This window comes from Cetorhinus maximus, chromosome 10 (genome assembly GCF_964194155.1).
Source record: "Cetorhinus maximus chromosome 10, sCetMax3.hap1.1, whole genome shotgun sequence".
Taxonomy (NCBI): Eukaryota; Metazoa; Chordata; class Chondrichthyes; order Lamniformes; family Cetorhinidae; genus Cetorhinus; species Cetorhinus maximus.
The window spans coordinates 52733867-52754753 of record NC_135888.1 but is presented as its reverse complement, the minus strand read 5'-3'; the positions used below and the strand labels follow the sequence as shown (position 1 = coordinate 52754753).

Sequence of the window (20887 nt, the reverse complement as noted above, 5' to 3'; positions counted from 1 at the left end):
TTTTTCAGGTCCTGGTAAAAGACAGGCAACTCCTTAAGGGAGGCACTGAGACCCCTCAGCCTTTGGAGCTGCAGGTCATAGGTGAAGAAATACGTCACCAGGGCACACCATCGGGGAGGGAGGGGCTCAACATAAAGGTATCGCTGCAGGGTCTGGAGGCGGAAAGTTGCCACTTGGGTGTGAAGGCACCCAGTGACTCCCTGCCCTCCCTAAGCGGGAGATACAGAACATCAGCAGCGATCCAGTGCGTCCTTTTGTCCCAGAAGAAGTCACTGAGCCTCTTCTGTATTTTTATGACAAAGTCCAGGGGAGGGGTCAAAGTGACCAGCCGGCACCACAACACTGCAGTTGGCTTATGACCAACACTCGCCCCCTGCAGGGCTGCACTTGGAGCAATTCTCTCCAGCTCCCGAGATGAGTGCTGACTTTGGCCTTCAACTCTTGCCAGATCACTGGCCAGGACTAAGATAGGCCCCCCCAAGTAAAGGAGATGGGTGGTGCTCCAAGCGAAAGGTTTCGGGACCTGGGGCCAATACCCTTCACCTGTTTATCCTTAACCTTAACAACACAATCAACGTAGCAAGAACACAACTAACCAGGCCACAGTCAAACAGTCAGTCCAACTGGCCCGTCGAGACACAGTCTGACTGATATTCACCCGTTTGTTTGGGTCCGGACCGAACAGATTCAGACCCAATTAGTCAAAGTAACAGATGCAGGCCTGTCAGACAGGTACAGACACGAAGAGATCTGGACTCTGAGGGTTAGATTAAAAGGAGAAATGAAACAAACTAAGGTAGCATTTCCTGGAATTTAGAGGGTTACGTTTTGATCAAAATTTGCAAAATATCTTTTGGCAGTGAAATTAGGAATCACATCTCCACACACAGTTTCTATTCATCAATGGTAATTGATGCTCAATCAATTGCTGATTTTCAAATGGAGATTGATTTTGTTAACCAAAGGTATTAAGAGATATGGGCAAAGGTGGGTGGATGGAATTAGCTCTCAGCTCTGCTCTGATCTCATTGAATGGTGGAATAGGCTCAATGGACTTCATGGTTCACTCCTGTCCCTATGTCCAGGTCCAGGAGGTTTCACTGGCAGGACGTGACCCAAGCATACAGATATGAGAGAATGATGATTCTGTAGTTCTGTATTTCTGTAAAAGGAGGCCATTCTTCCAATCATGTTCATGCTGGTTCTCTGCAAGAGCAACTCAGCTAGTTGCACTCGCCTGACCTTTCCCTGTTGTCCCTGCAAATTGCTTTCTCTTTAAGTGCTGTTCCAATTCCTTTTTGAAAGCCACAAATGAATCTGCTTCCACCACATTTTCAGTACATTTCAGATCTGAACCTCTCTCTGCATAAAAATGGTTTCCCATATGCCACAGCTGGGATGTTTTTCTCAATCGCCTCACAATTCACAAGACTTCCAGCTTTTGAAATCGTGTCCTGTACATACAAATCTAGGTCATTCCTACAGAATCAAGAAAATCAGTGGATCCTAACACTGACCCCTGGGGAACCCCGCAATATACTTCCTTCAGTCCAGATAAGGACTGTTCACTGTATCTTTTTCCTGTCACTCAGCCAGCTTTGGATCCATGCAGCCACTGTCCTACTTGTTCAAGAGCTTCAACTTTTTTTGGCAAGCCAATTATGCTGCACTTCAACAAGCACATTTTGAAAATCAACATTCAGCACATCAAATGCATTCCCCTCATCAACCATCTCTGTCACATCATCTGACAAAGTGGTTGAGACACAAACAAGCAAGAAGAGTCAAAGGTCCAGAACAAAATAGTGTCAGCAGGAACAAATTATTTAAACAGCAAACTCACTTGGAAGATCGGCCCTCGCAACATCGTTTGGTGCACAATTCGTTCCTGAAAAGGGATTTAAGGAAAAGCACACTGTTAACATGCTGCAGTGTGTCACAGATGGTTACAGTGGAGAAGTCTCACACAAACGCACACGCACCAGACACTCAAACACACACACGGGCACACAGACACAGACGGACTCACTGTCAGTCTTTTACAGTTACGGAATAACAGCTTGACACTCATTGTCAGTGTGTTACAGTTATAGGGCATCAAAGTGACACGCAGTTACTGTTACATCACATTAGTACAACATATTCCCTGCAACAGTGTTACAGTTAAGGGACAGGCTGACACAATTTCAGTGTGTTACAGTATCTCAGTCCCTCACACACATTGTGTGTTCCAGCTACAATACATCATTCTGACACACATTGTCAGTGAGTTAAAGTTACATCACATCATTCTGAAACACTCAATGTCAGTGTGATACAGTTACAGTACATCGGTCTGACACACACTGTCAGTGTTACAGGTGTTACGGTAACAGTATGTCAGTCTGACACAAACACTATCAGTGTGTTACAGTACAATCAATCAAACAGAGTTGATGTGTTACCGCTATAGTGCATCAGTCTCACACTCACTGTCAGTGTGTTACTGTTACAGTACATCAGTCTCTCACACTCTGTCAGTATTTTCTGTTACAGTATATCAGTCTGTCACAATCACTGTCAGTGTATTACAATTACAGTACATCAGTCTCCCATCCTCACTGACAGTGTGTTAGTTACACTACATCAGCCTCTCATACTCACTATCAGTGTGTTACAGTTACAGTACATCAGTCTCTCACAATCACTGTCAGTCTGTTACAGTACATCAGTCTCTCATACTCACTGTCAGTGTATTATATTTACAGAACATCAGTCTGACACACTCACTGTCAGTGTGTTACAGTTACAGTCCATCAGTCTGACACGCTCACTGTCAGTGTGCTACAGTTACAGTCCATCAGTCTGACACGCTCACTGACAGTGTGTTACAGTTACAGCACATCAGACCCTCACTCACTGTCAGTGTATTACAATTAAAGTACATCAGTCTCTCACGCTATCAGTGTGTTACAGTTACAGTACATCAGTGTCTCACACTCCCTGTCAGTGTGTTACAGTTGTAGTACATCAGTCTCTCACACTCACTGACAGCATGTTACAGTTACAATACATCAGTCTCTCATACATACTGTCAGTGTCTTACAGTTACAGTACATCAGTCTCTAACACTCACTGTCAGTGTGTTTTAGTTACAGTTCATCTGTCTCTCAAACTGACTGACAGGGTGAAACAGTTACAGTAGATCAGTCTCCCTCACTCACTGTCAGGCTCATACAGTTACAGTACATCAGGCTGACACACTAACTGTTAGTTTTTAACAGTTACAGTACATCAGTTTCTGACATTCATTGTCAGTGTGTTAGTTACAGTGCATCAGTCTCTCACACTCACTGTCAGTGAGTTACAGTACATCAGTCTCTCACACTCACGGTTAGTGTTACAGTTACAGTACATCAGTCTCGCACACTCACTGTCAATGTGTTACAGTTACAGTACATCAGTCTCTCACAATCACTGTCAGTGTGTTAGTTACAGTATATCAGTCTCTCACACTCACCACCAGCATGTTACAGTTCCAGTACATCAGTCTCTCACACTCTCTTTCAGTGTGTTACAGTTACAGTACATCAGTCTCTCACACTCAGTCAGTGTTACAGTTACAGTACATCACTCTCTCACACTCAGTCAGTGTTACAGTTACAGTACATCAGTCTCACACTCTGTCAGTGTTACAGTTACAGTACATCTGTCTCTCACACTCACTGTCAGTGTTACAGTTACAGTACATCAGTCTCGCACACTCACTGTCAATGTGTTACAGATACAGTACATCAGTCTCACACTCAGTCAGTGTGTTACAGTTACAGTATATCAGTCTCTCACACTCACTGTCAGTGTGATACAGTAATAGTACATCAGTCTCTCATGCTCACTGTCAGTGTGTTACAGTTACAGTACATCAGGCTCTCACCCTCAGTCAGGGTGTTACAGTAACAGTACATCATTCTCGCACACTCACTGTCAGTGTGTTACATTTACAGTAAATAAGCCTGACATACTCACAGTCACTGTGCTACAGTAACAGTCCATCAGTCTCTCACACTTACTGTCAGTGTTACAGTTGCAGTACATCAGTCTCTCACACTCACTGTTAGTGTCTTAGTTACAGTAAAGTCTCTCACTCACCGTCAGTGTGTTACAGTTACAGTACATCAGTCTCTCACACTCACTGTCAGTGTTACAGTTACAGTACATCAGTCTCTCAAACTCACTGTCAGTGCGTTACAGTTAACGCACATCAGTCTGACACGCTCACTGTCAGTGTGTTACAGTTGCTGTACATCAGTCTCACGCTCACTCTGATTGTATTACAGTTACAGTACACCAGTCTCTCACACTCATTGTCAGAGAATTACAGTTACAGTACACCAGCCTCTCCAAATCACTGTCAGTGTGTTATATTTACAATTCATCTTTCTCTCAAACTGACTGACAAGGTGAAACAGTTACAGTAGCTCAGTCTCCCTCATTCACTGTCAGTCTCTTACAGTTACAGTACATCAGTCTGACACACTCATTGTCAGTGTGTTCCAGTTACAGTACATCAGTCTCTCACACTCACTGTCAGTGTGTTACAGTTACAGTACATCAGTCTCTCAAACTCACTGTCAGTATGTTACAGTTAACGCATATCAGTCTGACACGCTCACTGTCAGTGAGTTACAGTTACAGTACACCAGTCTATCACACTCCCTGTCAGTGTGTTACAGTTGCTGTACATCAGTCTCTCACGCTCACTGTGTTTGTATTACAGTTACAGTACATCAGTCTCTCACACTCACTGCCAGAGTGTTACAGTTACAGTACACCAGTCTCTCCAACTCACTGTCAGTGTGTTACAGTTACAGTACACCAGTCTCTGACACTCCCTGTCAGTGTGTTACAGTTGCTGTACATCAGTCTCTCACGCTCACTGTGATTGTATTACAGTTACAGTACACCAGTCTCTCACACTCACTGCCAGAGTGTTACAGTTACAGTACACCAGTCTCTCACACTTACTGCCAGAGTGTTACAGTTACAGTACACCAGTCTCTCACACTCACTGCCAGAGTGTTACAGTTACAGTACGCCAGTCTCTCCAACTCACTGTCAGTGTGTTATAGTTACAGTTCATCTGCCTCTCATACTGACTGACAAGGGGAAACAGTTACAGTAGATCAGTCTCCCTCATTCACTGTCAGTCTCTTACAGTTACAGTACATGAGTCTGACACACTCACTGTCAGTGTGTTCCAGTTACAGTACATCAGGCTCTCACCCTCACAGTCAGTGTGTTACAGTAACAGTACATCATTCTCGCACACTTACTGTCAGTGTTACAGTTACAGTACATCAGTCTCTCAAACTCACTATCAGTGTGTTACAGTTAACGCACGTCAGTCTGACAAGCTTACTGACAGTGAGTTACAGTTACAGTACACCAGTCTCTCACACTCCCTGTCAGTGTGTTACAGTTACACTACATCAGTCTCACACACTCACTGTCAGTGTGTTACATTTACAGTAAATAAGTCTGACACACTCACTGTCACTGTGTTACAGTAACTGCCATCAGTCTATCACACTCACTGTCAGTGTTACAGCTACAGTACATCAGTCTCTCACACTCATTGTCAGTGTTACAGTTACAGTACATCTGTCTCTCACACTCACTTTCAATGTGTTACCGTTACAGTACATCAATCTCTCTCACTCACTGTCAGTGTTACAGTTACAGTACATCAGCCTCTCACACACTGTCAGTGTTACAGTAACAGTAAATCAGGCATTCACACTCACTGTCAGCGTGTTAGTAACAGTACATCCGTCTCTCACACTCACTGTCAGTGTGTTACAGTTACAGTACATCTGTCTCTCACACTCACTGTCAGCGAGTTACAGTACATCAGTCTCTCACACTCACTGTCAGTGTTACAGTTACAGTACATCAGTCTCACACTCACTGTCAGTGTGTGACAGTTACAGTACATCAGTCTCACACTCACTGTCAGTGTGTTACAGTTACAGTACATCAGTCTCTCACACTCACTGTCAGTGTGTTACAGTTACAGTACATCAGTCTCTCACACTCACTGTCAGTGTTACAGTTACAGTACATCAGTCTCTCACACTCACTGTCAGTGTAACAGTTACAGTACATCAGTCTCACACTCACTGTCAGTGTGTTACAGTTACAGTAGATCAGTCTCACACTCACAGTCAGTGTGTTACAGTTACAATACATCAGTCTCTCACACTCACTGTCAGTGTGTTACAGTTACAGTACATCAGTCTCACACTCACTGTCAGTGTGTTACAGTTACAGTACATCAGTCTCTCACACTCACTGTCAGTGTGTTACAGTTACAGTACATCAGTCTCACACTCACTGTCAGTGTGTTACAGTTACAATACATCAGTCTCTCACACTCACTGTCAGTGTGTTACAGTTACAGTACACCAGTCTCTCACACTCACTGTCAGTGTTACAGTTACAGTACATCAGTTTCTCACACTCACTGTCAGTGTGTTACAGTTACAGTACACCAGTCTCACACTCAGTGTCAGTGTGTTACAGTTACAGTACATCAGTCTCACACTCACTGTCAGTGTGTTACAGTTACAGTACATCAGTCTCTCACACTCACTGTCAGCGTGTTAGTTACAGCACACCAGTCTCTCACACTCACTGTCAGTGTGTTATAGTTACAGTTCATCTGCCTCTCATACTGACTGACAAGGGGAAACAGTTACAGTAGATCAGTCTCCCTCATTCACTGTCAGTCTCTTACAGTTACAGTACATGAGTCTGACACACTCACTGTCAGTGTGTTCCAGTTACAGTACATCAGGCTCTCACCCTCACAGTCAGTGTTACAGTAACAGTACATCATTCTCGCACACTTACTGTCAGTGTTACAGTTACAGTACATCAGTCTCTCAAACTCACTATCAGTGTGTTACAGTTAACGCACGTCAGTCTGACAAGCTTACTGACAGTGAGTTACAGTTACAGTACATCAGGCTCTCACCCTCACAGTTAGTGTGTTACAGTTACACTACATCAGTCTCACACACTCACTGTCAGTGTGTTACATTTACAGTAAATAAGTCTGACACACTCACTGTCACTGTGTTACAGTAACTGCCATCAGTCTCTCACACTCTGTCAGTGTTACAGCTACAGTACATCAGTCTCTCACACTCATTGTCAGTGTTACAGTTACAGTACATCTGTCTCTCACACTCACTTTCAATGTGTTACCGTTACAGTACATCAGTCTCTCTCACTCACTGTCAGCGTGTTAGTTACAGTACATCCGTCTCTCACACTCACTGTCAGTGTGTTACAGTTACAGTACATCTGTCTCTCACACTCACTGTCAGCGAGTTACAGTACATCAGTCTCTCACACTCACTGTCAGTTTAACAGTTACAGTACATCAGTCTCACACTCACTGTCAGTGTGTTACAGTTACAGTACATCAGTCTCACACACTGTCAGTGTGTTACAGTTACAGTACATCAGTCTGTCACACTGTCAGTGTGTTACAGTTACAGTACATCAGTCTCTCACACTCACTTTCAGTGTGTTACAGTTACAGTACATCTGTCTCTCACACTTACTGTCAGTGTTACAGTAACAGTACATCAGTCTCTCACACTCACTGTCAGTGTGTTACAGTTACAATACATCAGTCTCTCACACTCACTGTCAGTGTGTTACAGTTACAGTACATCAGTCTCACACTCACTGTCAGTGTGTTACAGTTCCAGTACATCTGTCTCTCACACTCACTGTCAGTGTGTTACAGTTACAGTACACCAGTCTCTCACACTCACCGTCAGTGTTACAGTTACAGTACATCAGTTTCTCACACTCACTGTCAGTGTGTTACAGTTACAGCACATCAGTCTCACACTCACAGTCAGTGTGTTACAGTTACAATACATCAGTCTCTCACACTCACTGTCAGTGTGTTACAGTAACAGTGCATTAGTCTCACACTCACTGTCAGTGTGTTACAGTTACAGTACATCAGTCTCTCACACTCACTGTCAGTGTGTTACAGTTACAGTACATCAGTCTCACACTCACTGTCAGTGTGTTACAGTTACAGTACATCAGTCTCTCACACTCACTGTCAGTGTGTTACAGTTACAGTACATCAGTCTCTCACACTCAACCTCAGTGTTACAGTTACAGTACAACAGTCTCTCACACTCACTGTCAGTGTGTTACAGTTACAGTACACCAGTCTCACACTCAGTGTCAGTGTGTTACAGTTACAGTACATCAGTCTCACACTCAGTGTCAGTGTGTTACAGTTACAGTACATCAGTCTCTCACACTCACTGTCTGTGTGTTACAGTTACAGTACACCAGTCTCTCACACTCACTGTCAGTGTTACAGTTATAGTACATCTGTCTCTCACACTCACTGTCAGTGTTACAGTTACAGTACATCAGTCTCTCACACTCACTGTCAGTGTTACAGTTACAGTACATCAGTCTCACACTCACTGTCAGTGTTAGTTACAGTACATCTGTCTCTCACACTCACTGTCAGTGTTAGTTACAGTACATCAGTCACTCACACTCACTGTCAGTGTACCAGTTACAGTACATCAGTGTCTCACACTCGCTGTCAGTGTGTTACAGTTACAGTACATAAGCCTCTCACACTCACTGTCAGTGTGTTACAGTTACAGTACATCAGTCTCTCACACTCACAGTCAGTGTTCCAGTTACAGTACATCAGGCTCTCACACTCACTGTCAGTGTGTTACAGTTACAGTACATCGGCCTCTCACACTCACTGTCAGTGTGTTACAGTTACAGTACATCAGTCTCTCACACTCACTGTCAGTGTTACAGTTACAGTACATCAGTCTCTCACACTCACTGTCAGTGTGTTACAGATACACTACATCAGTCTCTCACACTCACTGTCAGTGTTACAGTTACAGTACATCAGTCTCTCAAACTCACTGTCAGTGTATTACAGTAACAGTACATCAGCCTCTCACACTCACTGTCAGTGTGTTACAGTTACAGTACATCAGTCTCTCACACTCACTGTCAGTGTGTTACAGTTACAGTACATCAGCCTCTCACACTCACTGTCAGTGTGTTAGTTACAGTACATCAGTCTCTCACACTCACTGTCAGTGTTACACTTACAGTACATCAGCCTCTCACACTCACTGTCAGTGTGTTACAGTTACAGTACATCAGTCTCACACGCACTGTCAGTGTTACAGTTACAGTACATCAGTCTCACACTCACTGTCAGTGTGTTACAGTTACAGTACATCAGTCTCTCACACTCACTGTCAGTGTTACAGTTACAGTACATCAGTCTCTCACACTCACTGTCGGTGTGTTACAGTTACAGTACATCAGTCTCGCACACTCACTGTCAGTGTGTTACAGTTACAGTACATCAGTCTCTCACACTCACTGTCAGTGTTACAGTTACAGTACATCAGTCTCTCACACTCACTGTCAGTGTTACAGTTACAGTACATCAGTCTCTCACACTCACTGTCAGTGTTACAGTTACAGTATATTAGCCTCTCACACTCACTGTCAGTGTGTTACAGTTACAGTACATCAGTGTCTCACACTCACTGTCAGTGTGTTACAGTTACAGTACATCAGCCTCTCACACTCACTGTCAGTGTGTTACAGTTACAGTACATCAGTCTCTCACACTCACTGTCAGTGTTACAGTTACAGTACATCAGTCTCTCACACTCACTGTCAGTGTGTTACAGTTACAGTACACCAGTCTCACACTCACTGTCAGTGTGTTACAGTTACAGTACATCAGCCTCTCACACTCACTGTCAGTGTTACAGTTACAGTACATCAGTCTCTCACACTCACTGTCAGTGTGTTACAGTTACAGTACATCAGTCTCTCACACTCACTGTCAGTGTGTTACAGTTACAGTACATCAGCCTCTCACACTCACTGTCAGTGTGTTACAGTTACAGTACATCAGTCTCTCACACTCACTGTCAGTGTGTTACAGTTACAGTACATCAGTCTCTCACACTCACTGTCAGTGTTACAGTTACAGTACACCAGTCTCACACTCACTGTCAGTGTGTTACAGTTACAGTACATCAGTCTCTCACACTCACTGTCAGTGTTACAGTTACAGTACATCAGTCTCTCACACGCACTGTCAGTGTGTTACAGTTACAGTACATCAGTCTCTCACACTCACTGTCAGTGTGTTACAGTTACAGTACATCAGTCTCTCACACTCACTGTCAGTGTGTTACAATTACAGTACATCAGTCTCTCACACTCACTGTCAGTGTTACAGTTACAGTACATCAGTCTCTCACACTCACTGTCAGTGTGTTACAGTTACAGTACACCAGTCTCACACTCACTGTCAGTGTGTTACAGTTACAGTACATCAGCCTCTCACACTCACTGTCAGTGTTACAGTTACAGTACATCAGTCTCACACATTCACTGTCAGTGTTACAGTTACAGTACATCAGTCTCTCACACTCACTGTCAGTGTTACAGTTACAGTACATCAGTCTCTCACACTCACTGTCTGTGTTACAGTTACAGTACATCAGTCTCGCACACACTGTCAGTGTGTTACAGTTACAATACATCAGTCTCACACTCAGTGTGTGTGTTACAGTTACAGTACATCAGTCTCTCACACTCACTGTCAGTGTTACAGTTACAGTACATCAGTCTCACACACTCACTGTCAGTGTTACAGTTACAGTACATCAGTCTCTCACACTCACTGTCAGTGTTACAGTTACAGTACATCAGCCTCTCACACTCACTGTCAGTGTTACAGTTACAGTACATCAGTCTCACACACTCACTGTCAGTGTTACAGTTACAGTACATCAGTCTCTCACACTCACTGTCAGTGTTACAGTTACAGTACATCAGCCTCTCACACTCACTGTCACTGTTACAGTTACAGTACATCAGTCTCTCACACTCACTGTCAGTGTGTTACAGTTACAGTACATCAGTCTCTCACACTCACTGTCAGTGTGTTACAGTTACAGTACATCAGTCTCTCACACTCACTGTCAGTGTTACAGTTACAGTACATCAGTCTCTCACACTCACTGTCAGTGTGTTACAGTTACAGTACACCAGTCTCACACTCACTGTCAGTGTGTTACAGTTACAGTACATCAGTCTCTCACACTCACTGTCAGTGTGTTACAGTTACAGTACATCATCCTCTAACACTCACTGTCAGTGTTACAGTTACAGTACATCAGCCTCTCACACTCACTGTCAGTGTTACAGTTACAGTACATCAGTCTCTCACACTCACTGTCAGTGTTACAGTTACAGTACATCAGTCTCTCACACTCACTGTCAGTGTGTTACAGTTACAGTACATCAGCCTCTCACACTCACTGTCAGTGTGTTACAGTTACAGTACATCAGTCTCTCACACTCACTGTCAGTGTGTTACAGTTACAGTGCATCAGTCTCACACTCACTGTCAGTGTGTTACAGTTACAGTACATCAGTCTCACACTCACTGTCAGTGTGTTAGTTACAGTACATCAGTCTCTCACACTCACTGTCAGTGTGTTACAGTTACAGTACATCAGTCTCTCACACTCACTGTCAGTGTTACAGTTACAGTACACCAGTCTCTCACACTCACTGTCAGTGTGTTACAGTTACAGTACATCAGCCTCTCACACTCACTGTCAGTGTTACAGTTACAGTACACCAGTCTCTCACACTCACTGTCAGTGTGTTACAGTTACAGTACATCAGCCTCTCACACTCACTGTCAGTGTTACAGTTACAGTACACCAGTCTCTCACACTCACTGTCAGTGTGTTACAGTTACAGTACATCAGCCTCTCACACTCACTGTCAGTGTGTTACACTTACAGTACATCAGCCTCTCACACTCACTGTCAGTGTGTTACAGTTACAGTACATCAGTCTCTCACACTCACTGTCAGCGTGTTACACTTACAGTACATCAGCCTCTCACACTCACTGTCAGTGTTACAGTTACAGTACACCAGTCTCTCACACTCAATGTCAGTGTGTTACAGTTACAGTACATCAGCCTCTCACACTCACTGTCAGTGTGTTACAGTTACAGTACATCAGCCTCTCACACTCACTGTCAGTGTGTTACAGTAACAGTACATCAGCCTCTCACACTCACTGTCAGTGTGTTACACTTACAGTACATCAGTCTCTCACACTCACTGTCAGTGTGTTACAGTTACAGTACATCAGTGTCGCACACTCACTGTCAGTGTGTTACAGTTACAGTACATCAGCCTCTCACACTCACTGTCAGTGTGTTACAGTTACAGTACATCAGCCTCTCACACTCACTGTCAGTGTGTTACAGTAACAGTACATCAGCCTCTCACACTCACTGTCAGTGTGTTACACTTACAGTACATCAGTCTCTCACACTCACTGTCAGTGTGTTACAGTTACAGTACATCAGTGTCGCACACTCACTGTCAGTGTGTTACAGTTACAGTACATCAGTCTCTCACACTCACTGTCAGTGTTACAGTTACAGTACATCAGTCTCTCACACTCACTGTCAGTGTGTTACAGTTACAGTACACCAGTCTCACACTCACTGTCAGTGTGTTACAGTTACAGTACATCAGTCTCTCACACTCACTGTCAGTGTGTTACAGTTACAGTACATCATCCTCTAACACTCACTGTCAGTGTTACAGTTACAGTACATCAGCCTCTCACACTCACTGTCAGTGTTACAGTTACAGTACATCAGTCTCTCACACTCACTGTCAGTGTTACACTTACAGTACATCAGCCTCTCACACTCACTGTCAGTGTTACAGTTACAGTACATCAGTCTCTCACACTCACTGTCAGTGTTACAGTTACAGTACATCAGTCTCTCACACTCACTGTCAGTGTTACCGTTACAGTACATCAGTCTCTCACACTCACTGTCAGTGTGTTACTGTTACAGTACATCAGTCTCTCACACTCACTGTCAGTGTGTTACAGTTACAGTACATCAGTCTCTCACACTCACTGTCAGTGTGTTACAGTTACAGTACATCAGTCTCTCACACTCACTGTCAGTGTTACAGTTACAGTACATCAGTCTCTCACACTCTCTGTCAGTGTGTTACAGTTACAGTACATCAGCCTCTCACACTCACTGTCAGTGTGTTACAGTTACAGTACATCAGTCTCTCACACTCACTGTCAGTGTGTTACAGTTACAGTGCATCAGTCTCACACTCACTGTCAGTGTGTTACAGTTACAGTACATCAGTCTCACACTCACTGTCAGTGTGTTAGTTACAGTACATCAGTCTCTCACACTCACTGTCAGTGTGTTACAGTTACAGTACATCAGTCTCTCACACTCACTGTCAGTGTTACAGTTACAGTACACCAGTCTCTCACACTCACTGTCAGTGTGTTACAGTTACAGTACATCAGCCTCTCACACTCACTGTCAGTGTTACAGTTACAGTACACCAGTCTCTCACACTCACTGTCAGTGTGTTACAGTTACAGTACATCAGCCTCTCACACTCACTGTCAGTGTTACAGTTACAGTACACCAGTCTCTCACACTCACTGTCAGTGTGTTACAGTTACAGTACATCAGCCTCTCACACTCACTGTCAGTGTGTTACACTTACAGTACATCAGCCTCTCACACTCACTGTCAGTGTGTTACAGTTACAGTACATCAGTCTCTCACACTCACTGTCAGCGTGTTACACTTACAGTACATCAGCCTCTCACACTCACTGTCAGTGTTACAGTTACAGTACACCAGTCTCTCACACTCAATGTCAGTGTGTTACAGTTACAGTACATCAGCCTCTCACACTCACTGTCAGTGTGTTACAGTTACAGTACATCAGCCTCTCACACTCACTGTCAGTGTGTTACAGTAACAGTACATCAGCCTCTCACACTCACTGTCAGTGTGTTACACTTACAGTACATCAGTCTCTCACACTCACTGTCAGTGTGTTACAGTTACAGTACATCAGTGTCGCACACTCACTGTCAGTGTGTTACAGTTACAGTACATCAGCCTCTCACACTCACTGTCAGTGTGTTACAGTTACAGTACATCAGCCTCTCACACTCACTGTCAGTGTGTTACAGTAACAGTACATCAGCCTCTCACACTCACTGTCAGTGTGTTACACTTACAGTACATCAGTCTCTCACACTCACTGTCAGTGTGTTACAGTTACAGTACATCAGTGTCGCACACTCACTGTCAGTGTGTTACAGTTACAGTACATCAGCCTCTCACACTCACTGTCAGTGTGTTACAGTTACAGTACATCAGTCTCGCACACTCACTGTCAGTGTGTTACAGTTACAGTACATCAGTCTCTCACACTCACTGTCAGTGTTACAGTTACAATACATCAGTCTCGCACACTCACTGTCAGTGTTACAGTTACAGTACATCAGTCTCGCACACTCACTGTCAGTGTTACAGTTACAGTACATCAGCCCCTCACACTCACTGTCAGTGTTACAGTTACAGTACATCAGTCTCTCACACTCAGTCAGTGTGTTACAGTTACAGTACATCAGTCTCTGACACTCACTGTCAGTGTGTTACAGTTACAGTACATCAGTCTCGCACACTCACTGTCAGTGTTACAGTTACAGTACATCAGCCTCTCACACTCACTGTCAGTGTTACAGTTACAGTACATCAGTCTCGCACACTCACTGTCAGTGTGTTACAGTTACAGTATATCAGTCTCTCACACTCACTGTCAGTGTTACAGTACATCAGCCTCTCACACTCACTGTCAGTGTTACAGTTACAGTACATCAGTCTCGCACACTCACTGTCAGTGTGTTACAGTTACAGTACATCAGTCTCTCACACTCACTGTCAGTGTGTTACAGTTACAGTACATCAGTCTCTCACACTCACTGTCAGTGTTACAGTTACAGTACATCAGTCTCTCACACTCACTGTCAGTGTGTTACAGTTACAGTACATCAGCCTCTCACACTCACTGTCAGTGTGTTACAGTTACAGTACATCAGTCTCTCACACTCACTGTCAGTGTGTTACAGTTACAGTACATCAGTCTCACACTCACTGTCAGTGTGTTACAGTTACAGTACATCAGTCTCACACTCACTGTCAGTGTGTTAGTTACAGTACATCAGTCTCTCACACTCACTGTCAGTGTGTTACAGTTACAGTACATCAGTCTCTCACACTCACTGTCAGTGTTACAGTTACAGTACACCAGTCTCTCACACTCACTGTCAGTGTGTTACAGTTACAGTACATCAGCCTCTCACACTCACTGTCAGTGTTACAGTTACAGTACACCAGTCTCTCACACTCACTGTCAGTGTGTTACAGTTACAGTACATCAGTCTCTCACACTCACTGTCAGTGTTACAGTTACAGTACACCAGTCTCTCACACTCACTGTCAGTGTGTTACAGTTACAGTACATCAGCCTCTCACACACACTGTCAGTGTGTCACAGTTACAGTACATCAGCCTCTCACACTCACTGTCAGTGTGTTACACTTACAGTACATCAGCCTCTCACACTCACTGTCAGTGTGTTACAGTTACAGTACATCAGTCTCTCACACTCACTGTCAGCGTGTTACAGTTACAGTACATCAGCCTCTCACACTCACTGTCAGTGTTACAGTTACAGTACACCAGTCTCTCACACTCACTGTCAGTGTGTTACAGTTACAGTACATCAGCCTCTCACACTCACTGTCAGTGTGTTACAGTTACAGTACATCAGCCTCTCACACTCACTGTCAGTGTGTTACAGTTACAGTACATCAGCCTCTCACACTCACTGTCAGTGTGTTACAGTTACAGTACATCAGCCTCTCACACTCACTGTCAGTGTGTTACACTTACAGTACATCAGCCTCTCACACTCACTGTCAGTGTGTTACAGTTACAGTACATCAGTCTCTCACACTCACTGTCAGCGTGTTACACTTACAGTACATCAGCCTCTCACACTCACTGTCAGTGTTACAGTTACAGTACACCAGTCTCTCACACTCAATGTCAGTGTGTTACAGTTACAGTACATCAGCCTCTCACACTCACTGTCAGTGTGTTACAGTTACAGTACATCAGCCTCTCACACTCACTGTCAGTGTGTTACAGTAACAGTACATCAGCCTCTCACACTCACTGTCAGTGTGTTACACTTACAGTACATCAGTCTCTCACACTCACTGTCAGTGTGTTACAGTTACAGTACATCAGTGTCGCACACTCACTGTCAGTGTGTTACAGTTACAGTACATCAGCCTCTCACACTCACTGTCAGTGTGTTACAGTTACAGTACATCAGCCTCTCACACTCACTGTCAGTGTGTTACAGTAACAGTACATCAGCCTCTCACACTCACTGTCAGTGTGTTACACTTACAGTACATCAGTCTCTCACACTCACTGTCAGTGTGTTACAGTTACAGTACATCAGTGTCGCACACTCACTGTCAGTGTGTTACAGTTACAGTACATCAGCCTCTCACACTCACTGTCAGTGTTACAGTTACAGTACATCAGTCTCGCACACTCACTGTCAGTGTGTTACAGTTACAGTACATCAGTCTCTCACACTCACTGTCAGTGTTACAGTTACAATACATCAGTCTCGCACACTCACTGTCAGTGTTACAGTTACAGTACATCAGTCTCGCACACTCACTGTCAGTGTTACAGTTACAGTACATCAGCCCCTCACACTCACTGTCAGTGTTACAGTTACAGTACATCAGTCTCTCACACTCACTGTCAGTGTGTTACAGTTACAGTACATCAGTCTCTGACACTCACTGTCAGTGTGTTACAGTTACAGTACATCAGTCTCGCACACTCACTGTCAGTGTTACAGTTACAGTACATCAGCCTCTCACACTCACTGTCAGTGTTACAGTTACAGTACATCAGTCTCGCACACTCACTGTCAGTGTGTTACAGTTACAGTATATCAGTCTCTCACACTCACTGTCAGTGTTACAGTACATCAGCCTCTCACACTCACTGTCAGTGTTACAGTTACAGTACATCAGTCTCGCACACTCACTGTCAGTGTGTTACAGTTACAGTACATCAGTCTCTCACACTCACTGTCAGTGTGTTACAGTTACAGTACATCAGTCTCTCACACTCACTGTCAGTGTTACAGTTACAGTACATCAGTCTCTCACACTCACTGTCAGTGTGTTACAGTTACAGTACATCAGCCTCTCACACTCACTGTCAGTGTGTTACAGTTACAGTACATCAGTCTCTCACACTCACTGTCAGTGTGTTACAGTTACAGTACATCAGTCTCACACTCACTGTCAGTGTGTTACAGTTACAGTACATCAGTCTCACACTCACTGTCAGTGTGTTAGTTACAGTACATCAGTCTCTCACACTCACTGTCAGTGTGTTACAGTTACAGTACATCAGTCTCTCACACTCACTGTCAGTGTTACAGTTACAGTACACCAGTCTCTCACACTCACTGTCAGTGTGTTACAGTTACAGTACATCAGCCTCTCACACTCACTGTCAGTGTTACAGTTACAGTACACCAGTCTCTCACACTCACTGTCAGTGTGTTACAGTTACAGTACATCAGTCTCTCACACTCACTGTCAGTGTTACAGTTACAGTACACCAGTCTCTCACACTCACTGTCAGTGTGTTACAGTTACAGTACATCAGCCTCTCACACACACTGTCAGTGTGTCACAGTTACAGTACATCAGCCTCTCACACTCACTGTCAGTGTGTTACACTTACAGTACATCAGCCTCTCACACTCACTGTCAGTGTGTTACAGTTACAGTACATCAGTCTCTCACACTCACTGTCAGCGTGTTACAGTTACAGTACATCAGCCTCTCACACTCACTGTCAGTGTTACAGTTACAGTACACCAGTCTCTCACACTCACTGTCAGTGTGTTACAGTTACAGTACATCAGCCTCTCACTCACTGTCAGTGTGTTACAGTTACAGTACATCAGCCTCTCACACTCACTGTCAGTGTGTTACAGTTACAGTACATCAGCCTCTCACACTCACTGTCAGTGTGTTACACTTACAGTACATCAGTCTCTCACACTCACTGTCAGTGTGTTACAGTTACAGTACATCAGTGTCGCACACTCACTGTCAGTGTGTTACAGTTACAGTACATCAGCCTCTCACACTCACTCAGTGTGTTACAGTTACAGTACATCAGTCTCGCACACTCACTGTCAGTGTGTTACAGTTACAGTACATCAGTCTCTCACACTCACTGTCAGTGTTACAGTTACAGTACATCAGTCTCGCACACTCACTGTCAGTGTTACAGTTACAGCACATCAGTCTCGCACACTCACTGTCAGTGTTACAGTTACAGTACATCAGCCTCTCACACTCACTGTCAGTGTTACAGTTACAGTACATCAGTCTCTCACACTCACTGTCAGTGTGTTACAGTTACAGTACATCAGTCTCTCACACTCACTGTCAGTGTGTTACAGTTACAGTACATCAGTCTTGCACACTCACTGTCAGTGTTACAGTTACAGTACATCAGCCTCTCACACTCACTGTCAGTGTTACAGTTACAGTACATCAGTCTCGCACACTCACTGTCAGTGTGTTACAGTTACAGTATATCAGTCTCTCACACTCACTGTCAGTGTTACAGTACATCAGCCTCTCACATTCACTGTCAGTGTTACAGTTACAGTACATCAGTCTCTCACACTCACTGTCAGTGTGTTACAGTTACAGTACATCAGTCTCTCACACTCACTGTCAGTGTTACAGTTACAGTACATCAGTCTCTCACACTCACTGTCAGTGTGTTACAGTTACAGTACATCAGTCTCTCACACTCACTGTCAGTGTTACAGTTACAGTACATCAGTCTCTCACACTCACTGTCAGTGTGTTACAGTTACAGTACATCAGTCTCTCACACTCACTGTCAGTGTGTTACAGTTACAGTACATCAGTCTCTCACACTCACTGTCAGTGTTACAGTTACAGTACATCAGTCTCTCACACTCACTGTCAGTGTGTTACAGTTACAGTACATCAGTCTCGCACACTCACTGTCAGTGTTACAGTTACAGTACATCAGCCTCTCACACTCACTGTCAGTGTGTTACAGTTACAGTACATCAGCCTCTCACACTCACTGTCAGTGTGTTACAGTTACAGTACATCAGCCTCTCACACTCACTGTCAGTGTGTTACAGTTACAGTACATCAGTCTCTCACACTCACTGTCAGTGTGTTACAGTTACAGTACATCAGTCTCGCACACTCACTGTCAGTGTGTTAGTTACAGTACATCAGCCTCTCACACTCACTGTCAGTGTGTTACAGTTACAGTACATCAGCCTCTCACACTCACTGTCAGTGTGTTACAGTTACAGTACATCAGTCTCGCACACTCACTGTCAGTGTGTTACAGTTACAGTACATCAGCCTCTCACACTCACTGTCAGTGTGTTACACTTACAGTACATCAGCCTCTCACACTCACTGTCAGTGTTACAGTTACAGTACATCAGCCTCTCACACTCACTGTCAGTGTGTTACACTTACAGTACATCAGCCTCTCACACTCACTGTCAGTGTTACAGTTACAGTACATCAGCCTCTCACACTCACTGTCAGTGTGTTACACTTACAGTACATCAGTCTCACACACTCACTGTCAGTGTGTTACAGTTACAGTACATCAGTCTCGCACACTCACTGTCAGTGTGTTAGTTACAGTACATCAGTCTCTCACACTCACTGTCAGTGTGTTACAGTTACAGTACATCAGTCTCTCACACTCACTGTCAGTGTGTTACAGTTACAGTACATCAGTCTCGCACACTCACTGTCAGTGTGTTACAGTTACAGTACACCAGTCTCTCACACTCACTGTCAGTGTTACAGTTACAGTACATCAGTCTCGCACACTCACTGTCAGTGTGTTACAGTTACAGTACATCAGTGTCGCACACTCACTGTCAGTGTGTTACACTTACAGTACATCAGTCTCGCACACTCACTGTCAGTGTGTTACAGTTACAGTACATCAGTCTCTCACACTCACTGTCAGTGTTACAGTTACAGTACACCAGTCTCTCACACTCACTGTCAGTGTGTTACAGTTACAGTACATCAGCCTCTCACACTCACTGTCAGCGTGTTACAGTTACAGTACATCAGCCTCTCACACTCATTCAGTTGCAGTTTATTTATATCTATATCCATAATTATTATTAATTCTCAGTCTCTCACCCGCTCCCTTTTAGCGCCTTTCCTCCCTGAACCGGAAACGGATGTGAAAGAGCGTGACTTCCTTTTTTTCAGCTCCGAGATTTGGATGTATTTCCGGTTATCGGTAAATATATTAACATGAATCTAAAGAAACCTCTCCAAGTCTATATGTGTATACGTGTGTCTAGATACTGAGAGAGGGCCGGGGGAGGACCAAGATAGGGCGCGGCAGAGTGTGGGACGGAGGAGGGCGGGGTCGGGAGAGGGACGGAGGAGGGCGGGGCAGGGAGTGGGACGGAAGAGGGCGGGACCTGGAGTGGGACGAAGGAGGGCGGGACCTGGAGTGTGACGGAGGAGGGCTGGATCTGGAGTGGGCCGGAGGAGGGCGGGGTCTGGAGTGGGCCGGAGGAGGGCGGGGCCTGGAGTGGACCGGTGGAGGGCGCGGCAGAGTGAGGGCCGGAGGAGGGCGGGGCCTGGTGTGGGCCGAAGGAGGGCGGGGCCTGGAGTGTGCCGGAGGAGGGCGGGGCCTGGAGTGGGCCGGAGGAGGGCGGGGCCTGGAGTGGGCCGGAGGAGGGCGGGGCCTGGAGTGGGC

General features: G+C 44.6%; 1 protein-coding gene across 1 annotated transcript in view; it reads right to left on the bottom strand.

Moving 5' to 3' along the window:
- Positions 1–20461, bottom strand: part of ssbp1 (single-stranded DNA binding protein 1) — a 62763-nt gene extending 42302 nt beyond the window's left edge. Inside the window, exons 1-2 of the mRNA XM_078550491.1 lie at positions 20317–20461; positions 1844–1888 (exon numbers count right to left, since the gene is read on the bottom strand). Of these exons, the coding sequence (XP_078406617.1) occupies positions 1844–1867 (24 nt within the window). The 5' untranslated portion in view covers positions 1868–1888; positions 20317–20461. The remainder of the gene's footprint in view (positions 1–1843; positions 1889–20316) is intronic.
- Between the last annotated feature and the right edge of the window lie 426 nt (positions 20462–20887).